We start from the raw sequence: 26,034 nt of genomic DNA on the forward strand, positions 1-26,034 counted from the left end.
TCGAACCGAGAAGTCAGTCCGATGTGTCTCCACAACCAAAGTCCCCCAACAGTGGGCCAAGAATACAATGACAACATCACGATGACCATCGACTAACCAACGAGACACTGCATTGCCATGCTGCTCGCAGCTTATTGAATGGGGTCTGCTGCTTCCGCCGGCTGACTGGGGGCATGGAGCTCTACAAGGCGTGCTGTTCTGCACGATCCCACTGATACAGGCGAATAAACCTTCTTCTCTTTCAAACATTAAATCCCCTGCCGCCTGGTGAACTACCTAGAGCGATATGTACGACAGCTTACGGTCTTGTTCCGTCTAGCTGTTTTGTTTTCTGAGTGTAGAGCTTCTGAGAACCGTTAAGAAAGCCAAAAGACTTCCAGGGTCCTGTCTGTTTCGACGGGGGTGGAACCGCAGACCCCTGTACAGCCCGAAGGTTAGGGACTGAGGCAGGGGTTCGAATCCTACGAAGCCGTGAACTTTGAGACCCGATGCCGAATCGCTGGAATGCGATGCGCTTGTTCGATACGGTTAAGGGGATGAATTTCTTAAAAATATAATCTTAAACATAAATCAGTAGCAAGTCTACTTCATGTGATCAAATGAGTAAGAATAATTCGAGAGGGGAAAAAGGTTGAGATTTTAATAGATCAATCTTTCGGGAGGAATTGGAGTTCAGGAATGTCGGCTTCGGCTCCGGCTCGACGAATTGGGTCAATTTTCGGGAATGAGCAAAGCAAGACAAACAAACCTACCTGGAATGCAACAAAACCTTCTCGAAACCAAAAAAATATTGCACATATTCTGACTCACTCTGGACATCGCGCACTCGACATGCGGCATCAGACCTTCGAACCTCGTTCGGGCGGACGTGGCGCGATGGCTGTCAAGCTACGCATCATAGGCTGCCAAACGGCCTGTCACTCCAACAAATCAGCTGGGTCCAGTCGCCCGGCTAGCTCAATCGGTAGAGCGTGAGACTCTTAATCTCAAGGTTGTGGGTTCGACCCCCACGTCGGGCTCAATTCCCGTCCGCGATTGACATCCAGTTTCGTTTTTTGTTTTTTCCCCCTAGTATCTTTTTGGTCCATCTTTGTTTGTTGAACTTGAATTACACGATGCTTCCTGCTACCACTTGTGCGGTTTGACTTGCTCTGTACCTGTAGGCGTGGTCCGATGCTACATTTTCAATCAGTAGCCCCTACTAACATCGCCCTCACTAATTCGTTCGAGGACGCTACCCATTTCCACCCATCATCCTCTCAACAGCTTCACTTAGTGTCGTCTTTCCTCGTTGAACTCTTGCACCTTCCACAATCTCCTCGACCGCAACCCCGCCAGGCAAGAAGCTTCTCGTCATCTCCACAAACATGCCGGCCATTGGGGGCCGGAAGATCTCGCCAAAGAACTCCTCCAGCTGAACGCCCTCGATCAGCTTCGCCTCGACGCCGGTTCCTATCCTCCCCTCGAAAACCTTTCGCACGTCTTCCGTCGAATACGTGTCCGGTCCGTGGAGATCGAAGACGTAGGGATTTTCGCCGAGGGGAGATCCGGCCGCGAGCGCTTGCGCAGCGCAAGTCTTGCCGATGTCGTATACCGAGACCTGTAAGAAGATCATCAGCAACCATCAAATCAACCTTGGTGTATAAACCACGCTCACTCACCATGGGTATTTTGTATTCCGCAGGCGATATAACGGAGTGGAAGTAGTGCTTCTCGCTTTTGGCAGTCTCTAGCGCCGCCGCCCAGTTCTCCATAAAGTACGCGCATCTCACGAACACAACCTCCGGCGCGGAGCCAACAAGTGCCTGTTCAGCTTCGTAATTTGTTTTTATCTCGCCCTACACTCGCATCTTAGCAAAAATAGGCCCCTATCGCCCCAGTATCTTCCTGCTGCTCGTTCAGATCCCAGCTTACCGTGCCGTGTTCTAGCTGCGCCCCCACGCTTGAGATGTATACCAACCGCTTGACCGTGTCCCCAGCCATGCCAATGGCATACTTGACATTCGCCGCCATCTCTCGCGCTCTGGTCAACGGTTTCGATTCGGAATATGATGGCGGCGTGATGGTCACCACTGCGTCTGCTCCGGAAAACTTGAGACTCCCAACATTCGCGACATCGCCTTTGACAGCCCTGAACCGGGGATGCTCCCTGAATTCGGTTGGCACTCTTCCTGTATCCCGATAGACCCCTGTCACTGTCGGTTCCGATGGATCTTCCAACAACGCTCGTATCGTGGCTTGCCCAGTCTTGGGCGATGCGGGGACGACGACGATCTGCATCGTGCGCACTTTGTTTCTCTGCCTTCGGTTGTGATGTGACGGGAAGAACACGCCGGCGTCTCATCGGCCATATATCGCCCAATCTCCGAAATAAGCTCTACGGGAACTTCAAGATGGATATATATAAAAGATACAAGCTACTAAAATGACATCATGGGCCACGGTCTAGACGTGGCCGGGCGGCCCCGCATCGCAGTCCGTCGATGCGTCAGTGGCTGCGTTATGTTTCACGCTTAAAGCTTCACCAAAGGGCGTCTGCTTCATTGCCCAGTTTTCCTGTCAGCTGAGCCCGAAGCATGAACTTCGACTGCGTTCGAGACTCCTCCTCCACCTGCCAAAGCATGGTGGAGGGGCGACATCGGGGAATTTTCCCCCTCTGCTCGCCGGTTCCATGTGTCGTCCCAACTTCTCGACCTATCAAGCAACATATTTCGCGGCAGAGGCCCAAGCTCTTGCAATCTTGGCCAGAGCAACTTCGGCCCTTCCCGGCGCCGGATTCAGCGAGCTGTTGCTGTGTTACTCAACGCCCGCAGAGGGCTAGGCCGAGGGTCTGACTTGCCTCAACTCGCAGCAAAATCGTTCCGATATCGTCTTCCATCCAGCAGAGAATGTGTCTCTCTGCGAACGAGTGTCAATGAAACTCAAAAGTCACAGTCCGAGGACCGCCTCGGTTGTGCTTCACATTATCCGTGATTTTCCCCCAAATAAGCTCATCATCATTGACATAGCAACTTCCCACAAGAAGATGGTGATTCTCCCTTCGGCGTACAACAAAAGGCATGCGACCTCCAAACAACACAATGACCTCGTCCCCGGGTCGCATCATCTTGGGGCCGATCCCTACGCGCCCGTCTCGAGTCACAAAGACGCGGCGGTGGTTGGCAGCAACAGCGACCCCTACCAAGAAGCTCACAAGTTTTCTGTCGCGCTCGGGGTCTCCGAACGACTCTTGCACGGCTCCAGACTCGGCCAAGAAGGTTGTAAAGGCCAGGAAGTTCTCAGCAAGATCTTTGACCAGTGTATCCTGCTTTATTTCTTCGACCGACCCAAACAGGCTTTGGTCCAAGGCCATGGAGAACCCGCCATATTGCATCATCGAGGAGTAGTTGGATCCGATGGATGCCCCAAAGAAACTGCCCAAGACTGCCTTGCAAAACGCCATGTCGAGCAAACTTCCGTCGCGGTATAATGTTCCCCTCCTGGGATTGATGGGCAAGCCGTAGAGGTCAAACCAAGCCTTGATAACGGCAAACCCTGCGAGCCTTGACCCGGAAACAAACTCAAATACGTCGCTCATCCTGTCCACGACGTCCACATGGTATCCATCGACAGAGAGGACCCGTGGTCGCACTGGCTCAGCTACCGCGGGAATATCGTGCAGATCGGCCAGGTATGGATCAGTCCGGCCTTTCGAGTAGAACCCAGTAAAGAAGACTCCTCTGAAGACGAGACATGTTCTTTCCTCGAACCATTTGGGTACCCAAGACGGGTACTCTCCCGTCCCAGGCTCCTCGTTGTGCGAAACATGGTCAAGGACGTCCAGCACCCGCGGTGTCTTGCGGAGGAGAAACCTGGCCAAGTCGCAGTAGACCTCTACCGTCTCTCGCTTGTAGTCCGGCATCAGCGCATTGGGCGTGCCGAAAGTGCCTTGGGGGTGGAATTCGTTGATGAAATCAGATATTCGCTTCAACCCGCGACGGACCAGGCAGCCGCGCCAGCTCACCTGGCCACTCGCTGTCGCTGTCAAAGCCAGTATAGGATTGATCCCCTCGTCGCAGATTCCGAGCAAGGAAAATATCCTGTCGCGGTCATCAGTCGCCTGAAAGGTTCGTGTGAGTTCCAGAAGGTGCAGAAAGCCGCCCAGAGAACCTTGCACCTCTGTCTGATACACTGGATGATTGGGCTGCCGGACCATTAAGATGTTGTTCCATAGCTCCCATGGCGCGTTGACCGCCACTTCTTGTTTTAATTGTACGAGAAACAAGGATGATGCGATCAGGTCGAAAAACGACATCTCCAAATCCTCAATCTTGGCTATGGCCCAGGACGATGCCACAATCTCTTGAATGCACCAGCAGCGAGTGAAGTATGGCCGTTGGAATACCTCATCCAAATTCGTCATGGCAGACTCAGGGATATCTTCCATCATGCTAGAGACTAGAGCATGAAGAGTATCCGAGTCAGGCGGAGCACTATCCGCGCCGCTGCGAGCCGGGTCTGTGTATTCTCTGAGTCTAGCAATCCTCTCCGCAGCTTGCAATGCTTCATGAGTTCCACTAGTCTTGAGACCCAGCCAAACAACGACACGGGCGGCATGCTTGTAGACTAGCCTCATGTATTGAACCTGACGAGCGCGCTCGTCTAGGTTCGACTGGTCAATGCAGAGAGCATCAACCCAGAGACGCCGAGCCTGGTTCGGGAAACGCAGTGACCGTAACGCATCTTCGAGGTTTGGTTTGATGGGTAATGGATGGCCGTCGAGCCAGATGTAGTCTCTCGGTTGTTCTGTCGGCTTGCCCCATGTGTAGGACAAGGCTTCGTAGGGAGGAGCTTGCTCGATGTGGACAAGCTCTAGATGCGCCTCGAAAGGGTCTTCAGCTGACCCTGGTTTGAGCAACAGTAGCCGTGTGAAAGGCGGTGGACGATTTTGCTCAGCAACAGGTGGCAGAGGCTGATAACGATACGGCCCATCTTGGTCCATCATCGCAGGGTGTTGAGTATTGCAGACTTCGGTGCTTCGGATTAGAGTGTTCCAGGGATCAGCCTCGCGTCCGCCATTTCAAAGGCTGTGATGCGAGTAACTCCATCACCACATCACGTGGGCTTTGTTGTCGCAACCCAGTCTCGGTGTCAGACACGGGTTAATTTGTCCGGATCTGCAGGGATCACGATGAATGCAGAGAGTAAACCTGCCACACCAAAACTCAGCCGCTCGCGCTAAGCTCTCTGCATGCTGCTGCAACCTGCGGGGGTCGACCAGTCGTTGAACGCCGCCAAGACCATGGAGCAGGAATAGGATTCAACCTATCATATTGAGTAATCAGTGAATGAGTATAGATTCACATCATCGTGGTGGTGCGTGACTTGAACCGTCCGACGTTCGATCCTGACCTGCACCTCCCCATCCAACGCCTGATTCTCATCCGGTTCTTTTCCGTGTCCGATTTGGGTATCATTACAGTAAAACAAGAACTGATGCTACTAATATCCGTCACACTCGCATTTTCTCGTTCGTGAAATTCGTAAACCAGGCTTCCGGCACGACTCTCCTTTGTAATTTCAGGAGGCGGGGCTGCCGCGTGTCCCATCGCTCATCGAATCTCAGGCTCTTTCATGAAGTCGGGAATAGGAAGGCCAGCTTCAAGTACAGAGATGTCCCAGGGGTCGGCTGGCCTTTCATCCGCAGCAACATCCTCCATGGTGAGGTCCTTCGCATGAACTTGTCAGCAGGGCGATCTATAATGAGATTAATCATACTCACGCTGTGTACAGAGACGTTGTTAGAGTCCCGTTCCCGTTCGACATTCGCGCCATCTGTGTCCGCTGCGTAGATTTTGATAGAACGGAGATGCGTGTCTTTGCCGTTCTGGTGGTTCTCGAGTATCTGCATCTGGAACACATACGACACCAGGGTGTTGCCGTCAGGACCACCGCCGGAGCCAGCGATGGGAACCAGCTGCCATCCTGAAGGTGCTGACAGATCCATAGTGGCGAATTGAATGAGATTGTTCTCGCTGGTTCCTGACTTGAAGATGATCTTGGTGGGCGTGTAGGACTCGTCCTCGTTGTAGTCCACGTAGAAGCGGATGTCTCTGATGCCGACACGCTTGATGAAGTAGACGGTCAATTTGTGGGGCTGAGGCCCGTCGGATCTGCAAGCAGTCAGTCTCGTGCTGCCCTTGCCAAAACATTGTGTAGAGAGAGACAAACTGCCAGTAACTCTTAAGGCTGTCATGCCGGAGCTGATCAACGCCATTCCCCTGCTTGTGGCTGCTGACGGTGAACTTCCCCAGGTTTGAGATCTCCTTCAGACCGGCAGCAACAGGATCGAACTCGGGTTCTTCTTCTTGCTGGTCGATGTGATTCTCGCCGTCTTCGACACTGGTATCCTCGGCGGAGATGTCACCGAGGTCTTCCAGAGGACCGCTGCCGCCCTCTTCATCCGAGTACTCGGGAATCTGTGCATTTCGTAGATACTCTTCCATGCTTGCATCTGCTCTCATAGCAGCCCAATTGACGCGTTGTGGGGGGAATGCCTCGCCGTCATCAGAGGCGTCGTCGTCTGCATGCGAGCCACCTGGGTTGAGAGATGAGTCAGCAGCAGGGCCAATCTAATGCGTGGGTGAGGTGAAGATAAATTCGGATGTTGAAACAGGGACAGCTGCGTGACTGGGTTCTTGCTTGTTGAATCGTCCGAAACCGATGAAAGGGTCGCGTCAAAAGGTGCAGCTGGTTTGCAGTTGCCAGTCACTGCCCGTTTGTTTCTTTCCACCAGAAAGTAAGGTAGGTGTTTCCCAAGCTAGGTAGGTAGGTACCTATTGGAGGCGGTAGAGCAAAGTCAACCTCGCCTGCCGTTTTCAAGGCAGACCGCCATGCAGCGAAACCGTTGCCAGACGACGAGACAAAGACGTGGCGCTAGTTTTATGACGCCGATGAGGGAGGTACCCCTGGGCTGGTTACCTTACCTCAAGGTACGCGCTGCGGTCGCTGCTGGCGCGGTGGCAAAGACGACCCTGTTTCTGTCTTGCTGCATTGATTGGACACAATGAAACTGCCAGACCTACCATTTGGGCCGTGATTTCTGGTCGCCCTGCGATCATAATAATCGTTCATCCACTGTTCCTGACGCCCGGAGTCGAGGCCCAGGGAGCTCCGTCCGCTGCCGAAATCCTCAGCCCCTCCTGGAGAAGCATGAAGCGTTGGCCTGTTCAGAGTGGCACTCACGTTCGACCTCCTCTGGCCATCCATACCGCTGACCATTGCGAATGATGAATGCAGGGACTGATCGGGGTGCCAAATGTGATCTGAAATGGCGCTGTGATGGTGAGAGCACCAGCGACGGGCACTCCGTGGGGCCAACCAGAGTCACGTGCTCGCTTGTCGGTGAGGGATTGCTCACCGAGACATCGTCAACAGTACAGCAGTAGGCCATGGCATATTACAAGGTACAAAGCGTAACATTAGTCTGAGCGAGGTGACTTAGTGTCCCTTTGACTTCTTTAGATAGTCTTAGGGTTGCATGCGTTGACATACTTCGCAGGGTGGCTAGACTTGTCCCAGGTTGCAACATCCAAGTTCCAGATGTCGAGCAAGTTGACGGACCTCGGAGAGGGTTGGTTAAGGATATCCAAGAACACTCTAGCCAAGATTGACTGATTGGTGGAGTTGTTCTTAGCTAACAAGCTGCAGTTCAGCTGAAAGCCTCATTTGCTTCTTGTGTGGTCCAGGCCCAACTTTACCCCGACCCCGTGTAAGCCATCTATCCCGGTCTTGATGAACCAGCAGCACCTCCTTCCAATTCCGTCTCGCAATATCGAGAGGCTAATGCAACCCCTCTCTCAGGTTACTCAATCTATGGTACAAGAAGTATGTGAATTGCCTCAAACCAGCGACCTCAGCAAGGCTGCACCTGTCTAGGTCTGAGTCGTTGCCCAATCTGCCCATGGCCCGATCGACTAAGTTAACCAATGACAACATTTCGATTCACTCCAAGCAGTTAGCTGGAGTCACATCTGGTCTCAATGCCCGGGACTTTTGGCCTGCAGCCCTGGTGTCAATGGTGGCAAGGTGCATGTTCCAGTTACTACACGGCTCCAGAGCGGCACTTACAACATACAGACGATGGACGTAAGACCAGGCGGTTTGTACATTCCAGATGGCGTGTTAAGGGCGTGAGGGTTCATGTTGATAACAGTATCATTCGCCAGCTCTCGCAGAGGCTACCTGCTCGAAATCTATAAAAGCCAGTGCATTTCCTTCTAGGAAGCCTTCGTCATTCATCAACTCAGACTCCTTTCATGTAAACCTTAACATATATCACCATGAAGGCGTCTTTCCTCTTCTCAGCTCTACTCATATCCAGCGCTCTCGGAGCCATCGACGACTATTGCACCGACAGCAATGTAAGCGGGTTGAAATCGAGCCCGTTGTCTTTCTAACTCTGACACTCCCCAGGGCAACGTCGGGACCTGTCAAAAAACGTCGAAGTGCAACTCCCTCAATGGGCTCACTGTGAACAACAAATGCCCCAACGATCCAGCCAATGTCAAGTGCTGTCTCTATCCCGACTGCAAAACCGAAAGCGGCATCTGCAAGAAGGACAGTCTCTCCTGCCCCGGCGGCTACGTTACGTATGTGGACAGCGCCCTCTCTCTGTCGTTTTAAAAAATCATCAACTCTAAATGGAAACCTGCTAACCTCACGCTTTTGCAGTGGCGAGTGTCCAGGCAAGGCACACTACCGCGTAAGTCATTAGCTGCATCTCATCCGCGCCCATCTGTCTGACGTGACAACAGTGCTGCAAATGGGCCCAGAAGCCACCGATTTGTACCAGGGCAGACAAGGGCCGCCGCTGCATTCCCGTCGGATCATGAACAGAGAGTTGACACGGTTATGCAAGGGAAAACTTTGGGTTATCGTATCGAATTGACTACTTCTGCTGGTGTATCTTGATAGCTTCTGCGCATGTGAAGGGATGCGCTGCAACGTTGCCATCGGCGGTGATTCATGTTTCAACAGACGATCTTGCCACTGCCAGTCGACAGGTCGAAAGGATTGGATACCTATGTCTCAAGAAACACACATGTCTTAGCATGTGAGCCACGTTGGTGGACCTCGACTTCCATGGTGTAGTGGATGCCGCGGTGAGTATTGGGCTCTGCTCCGAAGAGCTGTTCATCTTCCTCGAAACAAAAATCGAAATAAACCATGGGGAGCGTGGTAGATCTCGGAGTGTAGTCGAGGGTTTGGTGCGCGATGTGCGCGCTGTACATGTCACGGGGGTTGGTTCACAGGACACGACGCGGGACGTCGGTCAAGCGAGCAATTACATTGCATTTTTCCTGCCAGTAAAAAGAGAAACTATGCCCATCCAATGATCAGACCATATAAAACCCCCAGGTCCATCCCATAACGCCGGCCAGAGAGATCAAGGTATCATACAGCGCATTGAAGAAGATTTTGATCCACATGAGGCCCAAGGTGCCGTCTATGAATAAGAAATGCGACGCCGCTTCTGCTTGGTCCCTTCCTAAGCACCAAGAGAGCTGCGCTTCTTCTTCAGCTTCTTCTCCTTCTTGGGCGTCTCGTCGTCCTCGTGCTTGCGCTTCTTCTTGCTCTCCTTGACTGGCGTCGCGTCGGCCTCCTCGCCGTCCTTGCGCAGCTTCTTGAGCTCCTTCTTGCTGAAGACGACGGGAGAGCCGTCCTCGCCGAGCTGGACGTCGCCGCGCTCGAACTTGCGCTTGAACTTGGACACGCTGATGCCGGCCTCCTCGGCCAGACGTTCGTAGTCCTTTTCGCTGAGCTTCGCGGGGGTGCCCTTGACGGTCTTGCTCTCCTTGACGGGGGTCTCGGCCGCGGCGATGGAGACGCGCTTCTTCTCCTTCTTCTCCTTCTTCTTGTCCTTTTTGCTCTTCTTCTCCTCTTCGCTCGCGTCGTTCATCTCCTCATCCTCGTCTTCGCTGTCGGCATCCTTCATCTCCTCGTCAACGACCTGGATAAGCTTGCCGTTGGTCTCGACACCATCGGCGTCGGCGTTGTACTTGCGGCTCTCCTTCAGGCTGAAGCCACCAGGGGCGGTGAGCTGACCGTCTGGGCCGACACCGACACCCTTGGGCAGGAGAGGCTTGCCCTCCAGTTTGCGGAGGAGGTTCTCGAGCTTGATGCGGTTGGTGAGGCCGAGGATGCTTCTCTCCTCCTCATCGTCCTGGTTCTCGGTATCGCCGAGGGCATCGACACGAAGACCGAGAGCAGTCTTGGCGGCGAGCGAACGGGCAATCTTTCCCTTGTTCTTGCCGGTGGCCTGGCCGACGAGGGAGGAGTGGTAGATGATACCGTACTTGGGTGTGTCGTGCTTGGTCTTCAGCGCACGGAACAGGGCCTTCTCGGCACCGAAAATCTGGATGGTGGAGGAGGGAGCCTTGGCCAGGTTGATGAGGGAACCGGCGTGGGCAATCAGACGGGCACCGACGAGGTAGCCGACCAGAGCGGTCAGGTTGGGAGCGAGAGCGCGCATACGGGTCTCAAGGTAGTTGGATAGCTGAGCGCGGTACTCGGAGTAGGTAATGGTCTGCTGGGCCAACAGTTGGATGTTGTCCAAATCTTCAGGGGTGATCTCAGTTCCCATGGAAATCTCTGCAGCAGTCTTGACAGGGCCCTCGAGCTCCTCGGGGAGGATGTCGGAGAGGTCGGTCTCCGCGAAGTTTTGACGCATGCCAACAGCGACAACGAGACGAGCGTAGACGAGGTTGTCGTTGAGGATCTTGGCCAACTCGGGGAAGTGCCAGCCGTACCATTCCTTCGTGCGCATGGCGTAGACGTTCAGCTCCTTGTCGAGGTCGTCCACCAGCTTGATAGCCTGAACAACCATCGCGTCGACCTTGTCGGCGGAGAACTTGAGCTTGTGGCGGGAGATGGAGTGGGACAGACCGAGGGCCATGCGGTCCATGGTCTCGGTGGTGAGGCCAGGCACCAAAGAAGACATGTTCTCACGAACAGCACGGAAGAGGTCCAGGGTGACGGCGTCGGAAACGGCCTGAATGTTCAACTCGGGGAGCTTTCCGATCGCAGTACCGAGCTTAATGTCGGCAACAGCGAGCGAGGCCTTCTTCTCGTCCTTGATCTCCTTGAGCAGGTTGGCGAGCAATGGGGGGACGCGACCCTCCTTGAGACCAGCGGCTTCCTCGACGGCGACGGCGGAGCTATCGAACTTGACGAAGGACTTGAGCTTGAGCCTATGCGACGGTCAGCTTTGCGTCCTTGTTTCGTGGTTATGCAGCCGTCTTCGCGGTCTCCAGCCCAGAGCTGCACCGCGAGGCGCGCCTTGGCTGGTCGGCGAGGGACGGTTAGCCATTGGCTTTTGTGGACGCGACTTACATCTCATTGATCTTCTCCGAAGAGGTAGGACCAGAAGTGAGCTCATCGCGCTTCAGGAGCTTCTTGTCAGCAGCCTTGAACAGACCGTAGCTGTGTCTCGTGTTAGCTCGCGGGTGTCCAACGCCATCTTTTTTTCTTGTTCTTGTTGTAGAAAACTTACCCTGCCGGCGTTTCGGCGAGAACGAAGAGAGACATTGTGAAATATTGTCGGATCCCTTCCAAGCAAGCCGTACAGATCCCTCGGGTAAAATCCTCCGCGCGTGGGTGTAAATGTTGTTGTCCGCGGAGGCAGGCTCGAGAAGCGAGTTGATGGGTTAGGAAATATTTTTTTTCTGAACCAAGCTCCACCTAATTTTTTTCCACGGCGGAACTGGGCGCCCCCACTCTAGACCAATTGGCAAGTGGGATGGCTCGGAGCGCGTAAAAACCGTTTCGCCGACTGGCTGAATGCGGTGGGCCCGTGCGCCACTCTCTGCACGGTAATGATGGGGACTGGGACGCCAGGCTGGGACCTGAATGCTACGAGTGCAGTGTTTGGCCGAGTCCTAAGCGTAATATCCACGACCGCAGCTGTCTCCGTTTGCGCCTCCACAACACCGGCGTCACCTCTACAGCTCTCTTGCATCGAGCATCAGCAAGCAATATCCAACGTCAAGATGGAGGGTCTTTTCTTCAACGTCAACAGCGGGTAGGTCACCAGCAGACCATTGCGTGTGGCGTTGCGCTCGTCGCTGATCATCATGCAGCTTCCTCGAGGGCATCGTCCGTGGCTACAGAAATGGCCTCCTTACAAGCTCCAGCTACAGCAACTTGACCCAGTGCGAGACCATCGATGGTCAGTATCATTACACCATCTGACGCGATGACATTCTGACTCGTTTCCAGACCTCAAGCTGCAGCTTGGCCCTGCCTACGGCGACTTCCTCGGCAACCTCCCTCCCAACCCCTCGACGTCAGCCCTGGCCGCGAAGACGACCGACAAGCTCGTCTCCGAGTTCCGTTATGTTCGAGCCAACGCTATCGGCACTCTTGCCAAGTTCATGGACTACCTCACCTACGGCTACATGATCGACAACGTCGCCCTGTTGATTACCGGCACCCTTCACGAGCGAGATACCCGTGAGCTTCTCGAGAGATGCCATCCCCTTGGCTGGTTCGAGACCATGCCCGTCCTGTGCGTCGCAACCAACATCGAGGAGCTGTACAACAGTGTCTTGATCGAGACGCCTCTTGCCGCCTACTTCAAGGGCAGTCTTAGCCACCAGGATCTCGACGAGCTCAACATCGAGATTGTCCGCAACACTCTGTACAAGAACTACCTCGAGGACTTCTACAACTTTGTCAACACGCACCCTGAGATGTCCGGCTCGCCCACTTCCGAGATCATGTCCGAAATCCTCGAGTTCGAGGCCGATCGCCGTGCCATTAACATCACCCTCAACTCCTTCGGTACCGAGCTGAACAAGTCCGACCGTAAGAAGCTCTACCCCAGCTTCGGCAAGCTGTACCCGGAGGGCACCTTGATGCTCTCTAGAGCAGATGACTTCGAAGGCGTCCGCCTGGCTGTTGATGGTGTCTCGGACTACAAGAGCTTCTTCGAGGCCGCCGGTCTTGGTGGTGGCCCCTCTGGACCCGGCAACATGGGTGGCGGCTCCAGCGCCGATGGCAGGAGCTTGGAGGATATGTTCTACCAGAAGGAGATGGAAATTTCCAAGAGCGCCTTCACCAGACAATTCACCTTTGCCATTGTTTACGCCTGGGTGAGGCTTCGTGAGCAGGTAAGATCTTCCGGTTACTTTCATCTAGAACCTCAACTGACGTACTACAGGAAATCCGAAACATTACTTGGATCGCTGAGTGCATAGCCCAGAACCAGAAGGACCGGATCGGCAACTACATCAGCGTTTTCTGAGTTTGGTGTTTCCAACTGTTCTGTTAAGTTTTGTAGAATACCAGTGTTTCATCGTTTCAATGGCAGGTTCATCACGGCGCAAGGAGGCAGCTCAGGTTCATGACGGGGAGATCAGCATCTGTACCGATCGCTATATTGTACATAGAGGACAATTACAAGTCTGAGTTTTACAAGTCTTCTATCTTCATTCCCTAGAAGCTGATCTGCTCCTGCCAGGTTGCTGGTGACAGACCCAGCTTCTCCAGCATGCTTGTCCACCTCTCACTGCCTCTCTCCTTCTTCTCCATGTACCTCATCAACCTCTGCCTCCGGTGGCACAGCACTCTCAAATTCCTCTTGTTGTGCTTGTCCTTGTATCCGCGGTTCTGGCCCAGCTCCTTGGCCAGCTTCCTGATCTTGGCCGTCAGGATCGCAATCTGCACCTCTGAGCTTCCCGTGTCGGGCCCGGCTCTCTCGGGCTTCGGGGGAGCGTTGGGGTCGGCGAGGGCCGACTTTGGCTTCTGTCTCAGGACCTTGTCGGTGTTGTGACGTCCAAACTCTTCCACGCATCTCTTGATGTTACTGTGCAGAAGGATCTTGGAGTTGGCGTTCTCCAGAGAGAGAATGCGGTTCAGAATCTCCACCACCTTGGCATGGTTCTTCTCGTGCTCCTGCTCCGCCTGTTGCTCTCTGATGGGGTCTGCCATCTCGGGGTTGTCGCTCTTCAACGGCTTCGTGAGGGTGTACGCCTTCTGTATCACTTGTTCCAGTTCGTCGCGGGTGACCAGGTGGTTGAGGAGTCCCGGTGTTGTCGGAAGCGCATGGCCTTCGGCGATGATTTTGCCCTTTCCGTCCTTGATATCGGGTGTCTTGGGCGCTTGGCCGGCCGAGTCGAACGATTCGACAAAGGGAGATGGGATGCCGTGGATCGGGTCGCCCCAGTTCGCGTCCTTCTCCGCCTGGATCTCAGCCTGCCTCTTCACGTTGGCGGCCTTGCGCTGCTGCGCCTGCTGGTATCGGTACGGGTCTGACTTCGCCTTGCGCTTCCGCTCTCTCAGTGAGAGGTTTGCGGTTTGGACGACGGGGAGGAAGCTTGGGGTTGCTGGCCTCACAGCTGGGCGCAGGCACACTATCTCGAGCAATTAGCCGTTGGTTCACTTCCTTCACACCTTCAATCGTAGCTGGAGCTTACGGCTAAGGGTGCCTAGCCGTTGCAGGCTCTGTAATCTGGGAGGCATGGCGGCGACAGTTCCCCTTCAACACGATCATCGGCGTGGAGGGTCGCCATAAAATTTCCAGCCTCAATGGCCCCGTCTTCCAATCGCTCGAAAAGGGTGGGGCCACAATCCACGTTCGGCCTAGCGCTTCCCGTCACGTGCGGCATGAAGCAGCTGCGACCCCAAGTCCGGCTAGTCCCGGTTCGGCTAGCGCGGTCAGGGCAGGCGAACGCGCACACTTCTCTGAATATTGCCTGGAACTTTTTTCCTCACGAGAAGCTCTTGATCGAAAATACTCCTCCATCACCACCAAGTCGCCCCTCGTCACCCCCGTGGAAGATCGACCCAAATCGCCCAAGATGGCTCCCGCTAACCTGCCCTCGGTCTTCAATGCCACTTCCCAGGACATTGAGATGCTGCTTGCAGCTCAAGCCCACCTGGGAAGCAAGAACCTCCAGACTCACATGGAGCCCTACCTCTGGAAGACCCGCGCCGACGGTGTCAACGTGATCAACGTTGGCAAGACCTGGTAAGAAGAAACCGATCCGAAACGACGAGCTTGCGGCGCAGGAGGGAAAATTATACACCAAAATCTTTTTCTTCGCCTGTTTGCGCGCGCATCAGCAGCGATTTTGCAGCAATTCGCTGACTTTTTTGCGCCAACCTACAGGGAGAAGATTGTCCTGGCCGCCCGCATCATCGCCGCCATTGACAACCCGGCCGACATTTGCGTCATCTCCGCCCGTCCCTACGGCCAGCGCGCTGTCCTCAAGTTCGCTTCCCACACCGGTGCCGTCGCCATCGCCGGTCGCTTCACCCCCGGTTCCTTCACCAACTACATCACCCGTTCCTTCAAGGAGCCCCGCCTGATTATCGTCACCGACCCCCGCACCGACGCCCAGGCTATCAAGGAGGCCAGCTACGTCAACATCCCCGTCATCGCCCTCTGCGACACCGACTCTCCCACCGAGTACGTCGACGTTGCCATCCCCACCAACAACAAGGGCCGTCACTCCATCGGTCTCGTCTGGTGGATGCTCGCCCGTGAGGTCCTCCGCCTCCGCGGCACCATCTACAACCGCGAGACCCCCTGGGACGTCATGGTCGATCTGTACTTCTGTATGTGTTTCCCGCTCCTTATGGCAGAGGTGCTGGACAATGGCTAACCGAGTGCGCGCTTGCGCCGTAACAGACCGCGACCCTGAGGCCGAGGCTGAGGACAAGGTTGAGGAGGAGAAGCTCCCCGGTGTTGAGGAGGAGGGCCCCGCCGCCATCGAGTCCGGCTTCCCCGCCGCCGGTGGTGACTGGGACGCTGCCCCTGCTGCCGCTGGCTTCACCGGTGCCCCCGCCGCCACCAACTGGGACGGTGCTGAGGGTGACTGGGCTGCCGCTGGCGCCGCCGGCACTGCTGGCGACTGGGCCGGCGAGGCCTCCGCCGCTGCTGCTCCCAAGGAGTCTCAGTGGTAAACTTCCTGATATTGCGGTGTCGGTCAGGTAGTGGACCAAACGAGAGAGGCTTCGGACATTGACAAACCAACAAAAAGACAAAACGAACACGAGAAAAAGATCCCTCCCATGAGCGTGGGATTGAAAAAAAGCGATTCGTCAAAACACTTGCAAAAATGGTCGGCGGGAAAACACAGCAATGGTCATGGAAAAATGGTAGATACGTCTTCCCGGAGTTGTTTATGATTGCTGGTAGCATCTTGGGGCAAAGGGTTCAAACTCGGCCGCACTAATGAGGGAAAGATACTCGAACCAAATCCGTGATATAGTCTATACTCTGGATTGTGCATGTATTGGGGGAGAGGGAAAGCCCTGTGGGCCCAGTAGGGGTGGACTTGATCGTTATCCCGCCCTTTTACTCTTTGAGGCTTCTGGTTGATGAAGAACTCGCATTGCAAAATACCACAACCGTCGTTGGTCTCTCACCTGCGCTTCCACACGTGTTTGAGTGGTGACGTGACCTCGGTGTCCTGCATGGACTGTCTTGAATGCCCATGTCCTGTCATCCATCTGCTGTTGCCTGTAAGCCATCTCAGTGCCGGTATAGGCATGCCAAACATTCATTCCATTGCATCGATCGTAAGAGTCTGCCGGGAAACAAAAAGATCAGACCAAAATCTGCCGATCTGGCAGAACGAGTTTTCCCAGCCCTTGGTTTGTCAAGCGGCATCTTGAAATCCGTTCCCAACCAAGACGGCTTAAAGGCAGCGGAAAGGCGAGCCCAAGGCGACTAGTCGTCTATGCTGGTCATCTCCTCGGTAGTCATCTCCTTAGTCGAGTTTCATGACTGGATAGTTGTGGAAGTAGCAATGGTTGATGGCGGGTGGTAACCGGATCACTTCACAGGCGTAGGACCTGCAGGAGCCACCAGAAGAGTCACGAATGGGAGTAGCATTATTCAATTTTCGAAACATTTCTCTGATTTACTCGCCTAGAGTATAAATCTAACATGCAAGGGGGTATTGAACGTTCGTTGCTCAAGAGACAAAGCCCTGAGCCTAGGAAGCCCGACATGTCCGTTCCGTCCCAAAAGTCCCATTTCCTAACAACTCCTGGTGCTTGCCTGATCGCTCGCTCGCTCGCTCAAATGACGCTGAGTTGGGGTATAGACAGCCATAAGTATCTATGTGCATGTTGGGCCTACCATGGCCACCTCTTGTTTCATCCTCCATTCCGAGCCGTGTATGCTCTTGATATCTTGTTAAAATTAACAGTACAGGGTATATTTCCACTACCTCGAGGATGCCACCTCGAGTAGGGTCGTGTAGAACGACGATCGCCGAAAGAAGCCTTAAACGAATGTGTAGTTTGGGTATGTGCTTGTTGTACAGGTTTGGGGAAGGAAACGTCAGCGAAGGTCGTGATCCGTAAGAAGCACATGTACAAAATCCGGGTATCTTTCGATGGTCGTAATTGCCTTATAGGCTCCGTCATTGTGAAAATGACGTAATTAAGTAATAGATGCCGCGAGCAGTGCCAATGTTGGTTGGCCTACTCTAGGCGGTGAGAGTGTTTGCGAATCTCTTCATCGCTCAAAGCACTCATCCAGAGGCAGCGCTCAGTGATGCCCTCAACAGGCTGGAATTCGTATAGGGTACTGGCCTCCAGTAGCCTAAGTAATGTCTTGACAATGGTAGCCGAGTACCTGCACCTCTCAAAGTTGACCAGAGGGGCGGTTGTCGGCGAGCTAGCAATCTCAGACGGCCGCTGCGCGTTGAATAGAAGATCATGGGTGTAGATGCCGACGAATGGGATGCAGCCATCGTCGGAGCCTCCCTCCATCTCCGCACGCAAGTTGTAGAAGTTTCGTGTAGGGGAGATGAGACCCTCGAGTTCTTGCAAAGTTTTCATATCGTAAGGCGGTACCATGGCCCAAGTCCTCGTCAACCGCGACACCTCCATCGACGTGAGAGCAATGGTGATTTGGCTCATGGTCGCAAAGTTGCGGTAGCGGCGGCAGTGAGCTGCGATGTGAATGAACTTGATGATACAGCGCGCCCGCTCTTCAATGTTCTGGGTTAGCACAATCTCGCTGCAGGCCCACTTGACCATGATGTTGAAGCGAGCGATGACTACTTCAACGCCATGAGCATCTGTGTTCCGGAGAAAGTCAACCCAAGACCTGGAGTCATTGTTGGTTGCGTTCTTCCAGCCCATCTCGATGAGCTCTTTCCAGTCGATCTCGTTCAGAGCGTCCTTTTCAATGAGAGTGAACTGCTGGGCCAAGATCTCTGAATCGAAGGCGAGGATGAAGGGCAGATGCACCGAGAATCTCAATGACGACTCTCGCTCTTCCTCGGGTATCTTTGGCTGCCCGCGCAAGGCCTCCCTCGTACCAGTGGGATCAGCGGGGGAGTTGAGGTACAAAGCATCAGTCGGAGTTGCGTCAGGAGTTAGCGGCAGGGGCTTCCGTTGGAAGACTTGACTCTCGCGAAGCTCCGGGATCATGGCAGCTTCAGGCGACATACGAAGAGCCTGGACGAGTGTCATTGGCGGCGAGGGAGGATTTTGGCTGTCTACAGGGCTAACGACTGATTCTCGCAGAGGACGAGGGTCGAACTCAAAAATCGAGGCGCTGCGATGTGACTTGGGCGCCTGCGGCTTCGGTGCCACGAATTCGTCTGCTTCGACAACCTCTGCCGAAAGCTCGGAAGATAAGTCGGAAACATTGTCGTCCTCTCCATCGCTGTCGTCTTCCAGGAATGACTGCTCGCTCGGCGGCGCCTTTGTGTCACCTGACTTGATCTTCTCCATACTCTCTGTCTTACGCACGAACTCGTAGGACGAATGATGAGATCCAGTGTCTTCCATGGGACGAGGTGTCACAGCCGGCGTGATATCGTCGTCTGGTCCCTGGAGAATGGACATATTGGTCCATTCGCGAACGCTTGCCTTGCTCTGGCCGTCATCTGAGAAATCTCGTTCCAAAAGGGGGATCGAACAATACGATCCTCCCGACTTTTCGGACAGGAATGAGCCTGTTTCTGTGGGCGGTCGTTGAGGAATATCAAGGAAACTTGCATGTGCATCGGGTCCCTCTTGATGCTGGTGAGTCGGGATCGCATCTCCAGGCAAGACATGCAAGTGCCGGTTTTGTCTGCCCTGCTTGGGTGATCCTTCCATATCGTTCTTTGCCACCATCTCTGCGATCATACCTGGAAGAGGGGTGTTGGCGGGTTCCATGGACAGCTTGAATGTCCTCTTCTCGTACTTGCCCTCCAGCTTAAGTAGAGCCGACTCAACTCCGCCGTCATCGTCAGCATCGTCTGGAATTTGTGCCAACTTTTGTGCCTCCGCCTCGAAAGACGGACGCATGATTGGTTTAGACGAGTGCGTGCTGAACAGAGAAACTTGACGTTTGGCCGACGGCTCTGCCAGGGCCCCGAGCGAGAAAGTTTCCGCGTTGTCCTGGTGGGAAAACTCGCTAGAAACGACATCGACAAAGGCACTGGTATCATGGTTCGAGCTTTGCAGATAGGAGCTTCGCATAGACTCTGAGTATGTCGTGAGGGAACCAACAGACCGCGACTTACGCAGTGGGAAGGCGTCCAAATCGCCGACATTGTTTACAGCTCGCAGGTCACCGCCGGGGCGTCGTCTCAGAATGCGGAGAGGTTCAGGCACAGGACTGGGCTCGTCCTCGTCAGAAACCGAGTTCTCCGAGTAAGTCGTCGCATCGAAGCTCTTCACTGTCGAGCGTGGGTTGAAAGCACTTCCGAAAGAGGCAGCACGTCGGGGAATTGTGGCAGAATCGAGGGAGCGATTGGTCCTGCTCGACTTTTGACGAATATGCCTCTTCGCGGATCTTCTGAGAGTGGGACGCCTTGAAATCGGTCCCACAGTGTCTGATGCGGGACGATCAGTGTCTACAGAGGGACGTGCCTGACTATCGCCCAGCGTTGCCAAGTCAGGAACGAATGGCGGTAAGGGGTCGGCAGATAGAGACGGTCTTATGACATGCTGATTAAGAAGATATGAAGACCGTCTAGGGGTACCCATCAGATGTCCGGGCGGCGTGTTCGGCGGTGTCGGATCAGCTGCAGGCGGCATGAAAGAATCGGCAAAGGCCTCCACGGAATCATTGACTGGAATTGCTCCATGCATTGCGGGAAGAGGGCTGGTCACCGTGTCGTCGACGATGACAATCGACTTGCTCCCGGTGGTAATGGCCATGTCGCTGACAGGTCTAAGGGTGTCATTGTCGTGGATGCTGCTGCCAAAGGCCGACGTGATATGGGCCGCGGAGTAATCCAGGGCTCCATCAGGAAGTGCACTATGCAGCGCTCCGATGGTCGGATTGAGATAGCCGCGTCGTTCAGCATCTGCCGCAGCCTCCACCGCGGCGTCTTCCCGAACAGCCTTCTTGAAGTCCTCCACAATCTCTGCACCCAATAGGTCGAGTCGAACAGGGGGCCGGGTGCCATTCAGTCGCGGTTGAGCTTGCGGGACGATGGCGGTCCCAGGGAGCCGGTTAGTGGTGGCTCCACGGGGTCCAATGGGCGAAATGTTGATGAAGTTGCCTTGGGTTGGGGAGACGTTCTGTCCTCGCGTGCTGAGCGCACGTCGTACGCTGCCGATCAGCTTCCTCATACCTTGTCCCGACATCGCCGATGCGGTGCTTCTGTGCTCAGGGGGCACTTGGAATAGGGTGGTCTGTCGCTGGTTTTCGCCACTAAGGCTAGGAGACATCATCTCAACGTACGGCTGGCCAGGAGGCATCAAGTTTCCCCTGACAAGGCTGCCAGCAAAAGGCAGCGACATGAGAAACTCGGTCTCCTGGTATATCGTCTTCTCCGCTGCATGCTGCTTTTCTCTAAGAGAATCAGTCAGGCTTCCGCTCCTCTTGTGTCCGTGGCTGGGCCTGACGCGCTTCCCGACCAGAGCTCTTGGTGTCGTTGCTACCGGACCAGCACTCGAGTAGACGGAGCTGCATGGCGCTACTGGGTGAGCACCCAATGTAGTATTGCCAGCCGGCTGAGCTCCTCGTGTGGTCTTACCAGGAAACGAGCAGGAAATGACGTCCATGCTCACAATACTAGTGGGTGATGCTGCTTGCGTCCTGTCAAATTCCTGGACATTTTGGTTTTCCGGCGTAGAGGGTCTCTCCAAAATGGGTTGAGAGTCCCCAAAGTGTCCAGCGCGGGAAACGTCTGCATAGAAGCTGGCTTGCTCCTTGTCCTCTATAATAGGGACGAAGAGAGAATCTAGCTGAGGAGCAGCACCGTCTTGCTCCCAAAATGAAGGGTCCAGGCTGGCGTTCCGATGACCCGCAATGCCACCCGGGGCGATGGGTACGTTCGGGCCCAGGGAGGAATCGAACTCAGGACCATCCCAAAACTGTGCGCACACACGTCGCCAGCACTTCTTCAGCTCCGCGAGAATCTTCAGTTGAACCTTTCGTCCTCGCGGATCGGTGGAAAGCTCATCAACCATATCGTTCAGCAAGTTGCAGAAAGTCACTCGAAGAGCATACTCGATGACAAAGTCGTCGATGAAGTAGTTGAGGATCCAGTGGCGCATTGCCACGAAGGTGCGAACTCGCACAACCATGCCGATCTCATCATCTCGGCCCAGTGCCCATCTTAGTCGAGCAAGCAACATCCTGAGCAAGTCGGCCGGCTCCAGAAAGGCCCGGTACGTGAGAAAGAAGTCGGATATAAGCTCATAGTCGAGGAAGCTGGGCGAAGTGATTTCAGCCACTAGACGGGGTGGCGTTGCAGCGGTCACGGCACCTGTAGACGGCGAGTAGCGAACCAAAGATCGGTCGTCGCATGCCGGCTTGAAAGTGAGAGCATCGAACATGGCCGGTTCAATGACCAGATGAGTGGACAGGTAGGTCGAGCGGATGGGGGGCAACCGGGGCGTTGTCATGGGAGCTGGACTGAAGGATACGGCCGGCCCCGTAGATTCCAAGGGTGGCAGTCGTATTTGAGGAATCGAAATGGGGGTGGGCTTCCTGGAAGAAAACGACTCTGGTATTCTCGGGGTAAGTTCGCCCGTGGGAGTTCGATGAAGGAAGGAAACGTTGCTCGAGCGGGGAAACTCTTCTGTCGGCGCATAACTCGATCCTCTGAAGAAAGCCGTGCCTCTAGCAGTAAACCGTGGGTTGCCCAATTTCCAGCTTGGAATCTCGATGTCTAGCAGAGGAATGTCGGGAGCGTCCAGATCCTCGGTGGTTTTTGATCGCTTCTCCTCTCCTGGTTTGGAAATGATGATTTTGAAGCCCTCGGCCTCGGAGTTCCTGCTCGTCGCGCCATCATGTGCCGTCGAGTCGGAATGTGCACGTCTATGCTGAGAAGGCCGTGGGGCGTGACTAGGGAAAAAGCGTTTGTTGTTCACCGTTGGGGGAGATGCGGCGGTTGCAGGCGTTGCGGGAGTAGGTGGCGTGGCTGTCCACTGGCTGAGATGAAGATCAGTTGCGTCTTGTTGTCTCTGCTTTTCGGTCAAGGCATCAAGGCCGGCTGTCCCAGGTGGCGTTATGGGAAAAACAAAATTTGGCTGAGGAAACCTCTGGTTGGCGGGCCGGACTGTCGGTCTGTATGTTGTCAGTACGTTTCCGGTCGAAATGCGAGATTACGCCCAGGTCCCATCATTCCTGCCGCGGCGTGCGGGACCAAATAAACAACGGTCACCGCAACCAGCAAAACAAACGCCAGGGGAAGCCCACCTCAAGTATATCCGTCCATTGTTCCCCACGTTGGCAACGGTAAACTGCCTTCCTTCCCGACCAGCGGAGCCTCCATCAGGGGTGATGTCGAACTTGTTGTCGTCGGCCGAACTGTCGGCCCTCAAACGGCGAGCGGGTGACTGATTCAGATTCCATTCTTCCGACTTCTTCTCAGTCACGGGGACCAATGGCTTCGCCGAGGCGCCTGGCATGCGCATCTTGCTGGTCCATTTCCCCCCGGTAATAGCGCCAGAACCTTCCTTTCCGCCAGCTGACTTGGGCGGCTTTCCAAACCTCGCGCTGCTGAAAATGGGACTTCTCGGACTCAGAGGGCTCTGGGGAGGCTGATCGCGATGGGTAGAGCGGGGAGAGTGAGGCGACTGGGGAGAGCGCACGCTGAAGCCGCGTCCAGTTGGCGAGGACAGCGGTTCGTTGGCCTCCATGGCCGCGGCCGGTATCGCGATGATGATTTACAGCTGCGAACAGCAGGTATTGCTCGCTGAAGTGACTAGTCGCAGAGGTGTTTTGGTCAGCATAACGGTGAGAACAAGGGTAGAATGTCGACGGAATGTGACGATGGGCCAGGCGGCGTAGAAAAAGGGTAGTAGATTGGAGGGAAGTCAAAGCGAAGGGCGGGTTTGTTTGCGTCAAGGCTCCAGGCTCTAGGCTCCAGACTCCGGACGACCGAGACGGGTTTTGAGCAGTGGTTCGAGACTTGATCCAAGGGCCCTCACGGGTCCGTGGTGTCCCAAGACCCGAGAGGCGAGTTTAGAGTAGAGGTGGAACGTGGAGGCAGACACAGACGGCGATAGGGAAAGATGGGATCAGGGCGGGTGTGGTGGTAACTCACGTTTTGACGCCATAAAGAAGCAACAACAGCGGCGAGATGGCAGGAGATACGCAAAGCAAAGCTCAAAGGCTGCAGGAGCAGAAACCGAGACCAAGACCAAGACCCAAGCACAGGCGTCCAACGGGCATAGTCCACCTCAGAGTAAGGTACCTTGAAGTCGGTCGGTGGAGGGCTGAGGGTTGAGGGCTGATGGGCGCCGGGGAATGGTGGTGCGCTTCGACAGTGACTGGAGGATGCAGATGCTGATGCAGATGGATGCAGATGCAAATGGGCGGGCTCGATCGCGCAACGGCCGTCGGTCTATCGGGTTCGTCGGGTGCTGCTGCTGAAGGTTGGATATTCGAGGGATTCGGAGAAGCAGATTTGAGGCTGGAAGGAAGGAGGAAATGAATTAGGATGCCACAGAAGAGTAAATTGGGTGAGGGAGGGTAAGGTAGGTGAGGCAGACCAACAAGCAATTCGGAATTGGAGGGAAGGGCAGAAGAATAAGCCAGGAATAAGGTAAGGTAAGGTACCTGTGTACAACGGGAAATGGGCAAGTCCAAGTTCAGCGCGAGGGTGGTGGTCCGTGGGCCTGGCCTGTTGGATGGGACTTGGGACTGCCCTGTCTTGCACTCGCACTTGCCTAGGTACCTACCGCAGGAGACCTGCAGCAGTGTGTGCTGCCCACTGCCCTGGAGAAGACTTGACTCTGAGGTGCCCGTTGTGAGGTTCCGTACCTAGGTAGGTAGGTACGTACGTACCGCCGACTGATTGCCAGGCCCAAGGTGCCCTGTTCCCTGTTCCTTGCCCTTGTTCCCCCACTGGCGGGTTCGGTGTCTCTCTGTCAGGCGGGAGATCAAGGACAGGGAACAGGAATAAGAAGATGCGGCGGAGGAGGTCTTGGGAGGCTGGAGGAGCTGATCAATGGGGTGGTCAATGGCATAATGTGATGGTTGGAAACAGCGTGTAATATTCCTTCTACTATTGCTCAATGCGCTGAGAGAAGCAACCGGATGATTGAGGTGGGAGGAACATGATCCGGGCGGGATGAATTGGTGCAGACACCACGGGGAGACCTGAGCAGGAGGAAGCAGGAGCCAGCCCGGGAGCCAGGAGCAACAACAAAGTGAGTTGAACATCAGCACAGGGAGCCGCTGGACTATCTAGGTACCTACGCAGTAAAGACAGGGTGGGAAACAGTCAGGACGGTGCGAACGGGGAACCCGGTGGACCCTCCCATCCATGGCAAGTGCGCTGCTCTTGCCCTTGCCCTTGCTCTTGCTCTTAATTGTGCCTATTTGGATTCAGCGGAAAGAACGTCAGATCTGAGGTGGTCTGGTCTGGTCTGGTCTGGAGCAGGAACTGCAGGTGCGCCTCCTAACGGCGGGCAGCAGCGGTTCGCGTGGTTGCTTGGTTGCCCAGTGGGCCACCGTGGTTAGCGGCTGCTAAATTGCACTCGAAGAACGGCACACCAGGTACGTACTCTGTCGGGCTGACCTTTTCGGACCCCACCAGCTAATTTTCCAAGCGTTGTGGCTGGTCGGCCACTGGTCCTGGGATGCCGAGCAGGGGCCAACAACGAGGCACCGCCAACGGGGAGGGGCCAGCCACCCTGTTCGGTGCTGAGAGTTTTGCTAGCGACGTACCGCGCGCACGGTTAGGGCCCCCGTGGCTCCAGTCTTGTGTTTGCAGGGGCTTGCGGTAGGTACAAAGATACACGGCAAGGATACTTGGCACTTGTACCTTCCACCATTTCCCCTTGGCCTGCAATGTTCCTGCTCCAGTTAGGTGACTCCTTCACAGTCATCCATCGCCGACTGGACGAGGTTACCATCACCACCATCACCACCACCACCACCACCAACGCACCAATCCAAAAAGACTACCGATGCAGACGCAGATGCAGTAACTACAACCTAGTTATGCCGTCTGACAAACCACATGGCATCGATGGCATGCACGACCACCACCTATTGCGTATTGCTTACCTTAAGTACGGATGCACCTTCTTTACAGGCCCTTTAACCTTGATTCTTACGATGCCGCTGCCGCCGTCGCCGCTGCCTCTTGTACGGGGATGAAGATGAAATCGGATCCGAGAAAGGAGAAACAAATCACGCGAGGTGCCTAGTCTGATCTAGGCCCATCATCTGAGGAAACAGCGACAATGCGCAATATGTGCACTGTTCGATGCCAGGCTTTGGACACCATCCCGTGACGAAATATCTCGCCCTGCCCCGAATGCTTCACCTTTTGCGAAATGCACTGTTCGGTGCCAGGCACCATGCCGACCGGGGTCCTCCAGAAACATCTGAAAAGAAGAAACGAGACGACAATGGCAGGCGGCTGATTGCCATCCTTCCACCTGTTCTCTGACGCAAGGAGTGTTTCCTGAGCCTGCCAATGGACCCCCAACGTCAACACCATCTGCAACCACACCATCAGTCGAGACTCGAGACCCTTCTTTTCGTCATTGCCTTCGCCCTCACTCTCCTTCGCCATCGCCCTCTCCTCTGCCATGGCCGCCACATCTTGGAATCTCCCATTG

The 26,034-nt window shown here is 54.9% G+C and overlaps 10 protein-coding genes across 10 annotated transcripts; 4 read left to right on the top strand and 6 right to left on the bottom strand.

The window, feature by feature from the left end:
- Positions 1-1,234: 1,234 nt before the first annotated feature.
- Positions 1,235-2,280, bottom strand: CGGC5_v008761 (uncharacterized protein; the record flags this gene model as incomplete). Its single annotated transcript, XM_032034912.1, has 3 exons — positions 1,235-1,600; positions 1,662-1,838; positions 1,915-2,280. The coding sequence occupies 3 exons, from the start codon at positions 2,278-2,280 to the stop codon at positions 1,235-1,237; spliced, it is 909 nt and encodes a 302-aa protein (XP_031886081.1).
- Positions 2,281-2,911: 631 nt separating this feature from the next.
- Positions 2,912-4,981, bottom strand: CGGC5_v008762 (Heterokaryon incompatibility protein 6, OR allele; the record flags this gene model as incomplete). Its single annotated transcript, XM_032034911.2, has 1 exon — positions 2,912-4,981. One exon carries the CDS (start codon positions 4,979-4,981, stop codon positions 2,912-2,914), a length of 2,070 nt encoding a protein of 689 aa, XP_031886083.2.
- Positions 4,982-5,591: 610 nt separating this feature from the next.
- Positions 5,592-7,260, bottom strand: Anapc10 (Anaphase-promoting complex subunit 10; the record flags this gene model as incomplete). Its single annotated transcript, XM_032034910.1, has 4 exons — positions 5,592-5,708; positions 5,762-6,152; positions 6,211-6,577; positions 7,065-7,260. The coding sequence occupies 4 exons, from the start codon at positions 7,258-7,260 to the stop codon at positions 5,592-5,594; spliced, it is 1,071 nt and encodes a 356-aa protein (XP_031886087.1).
- A 321-nt stretch (positions 7,261-7,581) lies between these two features.
- On the top strand, positions 7,582-8,262 carry CGGC5_v008764 (uncharacterized protein; the record flags this gene model as incomplete). Its single annotated transcript, XM_066152058.1, has 5 exons — positions 7,582-7,612; positions 7,690-7,750; positions 7,843-7,866; positions 8,081-8,140; positions 8,208-8,262. The coding sequence occupies 5 exons, from the start codon at positions 7,582-7,584 to the stop codon at positions 8,260-8,262; spliced, it is 231 nt and encodes a 76-aa protein (XP_066008483.1).
- A 59-nt stretch (positions 8,263-8,321) lies between these two features.
- On the top strand, positions 8,322-8,873 carry CGGC5_v008765 (uncharacterized protein; the record flags this gene model as incomplete). Its single annotated transcript, XM_032034907.1, has 4 exons — positions 8,322-8,402; positions 8,455-8,630; positions 8,713-8,743; positions 8,796-8,873. 4 exons carry the CDS (start codon positions 8,322-8,324, stop codon positions 8,871-8,873), a joined length of 366 nt encoding a protein of 121 aa, XP_031886066.1.
- A 656-nt stretch (positions 8,874-9,529) lies between these two features.
- Positions 9,530-11,568, bottom strand: nop58 (Nucleolar protein 58; the record flags this gene model as incomplete). Its single annotated transcript, XM_032034906.1, has 3 exons — positions 9,530-11,231; positions 11,374-11,463; positions 11,534-11,568. 3 exons carry the CDS (start codon positions 11,566-11,568, stop codon positions 9,530-9,532), a joined length of 1,827 nt encoding a protein of 608 aa, XP_031886065.1.
- A 461-nt stretch (positions 11,569-12,029) lies between these two features.
- On the top strand, positions 12,030-13,285 carry vma-6 (V-type proton ATPase subunit d; the record flags this gene model as incomplete). Its single annotated transcript, XM_032034905.1, has 4 exons — positions 12,030-12,061; positions 12,120-12,208; positions 12,259-13,151; positions 13,202-13,285. The coding sequence occupies 4 exons, from the start codon at positions 12,030-12,032 to the stop codon at positions 13,283-13,285; spliced, it is 1,098 nt and encodes a 365-aa protein (XP_031885942.1).
- A 191-nt stretch (positions 13,286-13,476) lies between these two features.
- rpsO (mitochondrial 37S ribosomal protein uS15m) lies at positions 13,477-14,502 on the bottom strand (the record flags this gene model as incomplete). The annotated part of the gene is made up of 2 exons (XM_032034904.1): positions 13,477-14,393; positions 14,457-14,502. 2 exons carry the CDS (start codon positions 14,500-14,502, stop codon positions 13,477-13,479), a joined length of 963 nt encoding a protein of 320 aa, XP_031885941.1.
- Positions 14,503-14,840: 338 nt separating this feature from the next.
- Positions 14,841-15,948, top strand: RPS0 (40S ribosomal protein uS2; the record flags this gene model as incomplete). Its single annotated transcript, XM_032034903.1, has 3 exons — positions 14,841-15,010; positions 15,152-15,600; positions 15,674-15,948. 3 exons carry the CDS (start codon positions 14,841-14,843, stop codon positions 15,946-15,948), a joined length of 894 nt encoding a protein of 297 aa, XP_031885940.1.
- A 1,530-nt stretch (positions 15,949-17,478) lies between these two features.
- Positions 17,479-23,097, bottom strand: LTE1 (Guanine nucleotide exchange factor LTE1; the record flags this gene model as incomplete). Its single annotated transcript, XM_032034902.1, has 2 exons — positions 17,479-22,522; positions 22,655-23,097. 2 exons carry the CDS (start codon positions 23,095-23,097, stop codon positions 17,479-17,481), a joined length of 5,487 nt encoding a protein of 1,828 aa, XP_031885939.1.
- Positions 23,098-26,034: the final 2,937 nt, after the last annotated feature.

The sequence above is a fragment of the Colletotrichum fructicola genome, assembly GCF_000319635.2.
Source record: "Colletotrichum fructicola Nara gc5 chromosome Unknown KSG_Nara_v1_contig05, whole genome shotgun sequence".
NCBI lineage: Eukaryota > Fungi > Ascomycota > Sordariomycetes > Glomerellales > Glomerellaceae > Colletotrichum > Colletotrichum fructicola.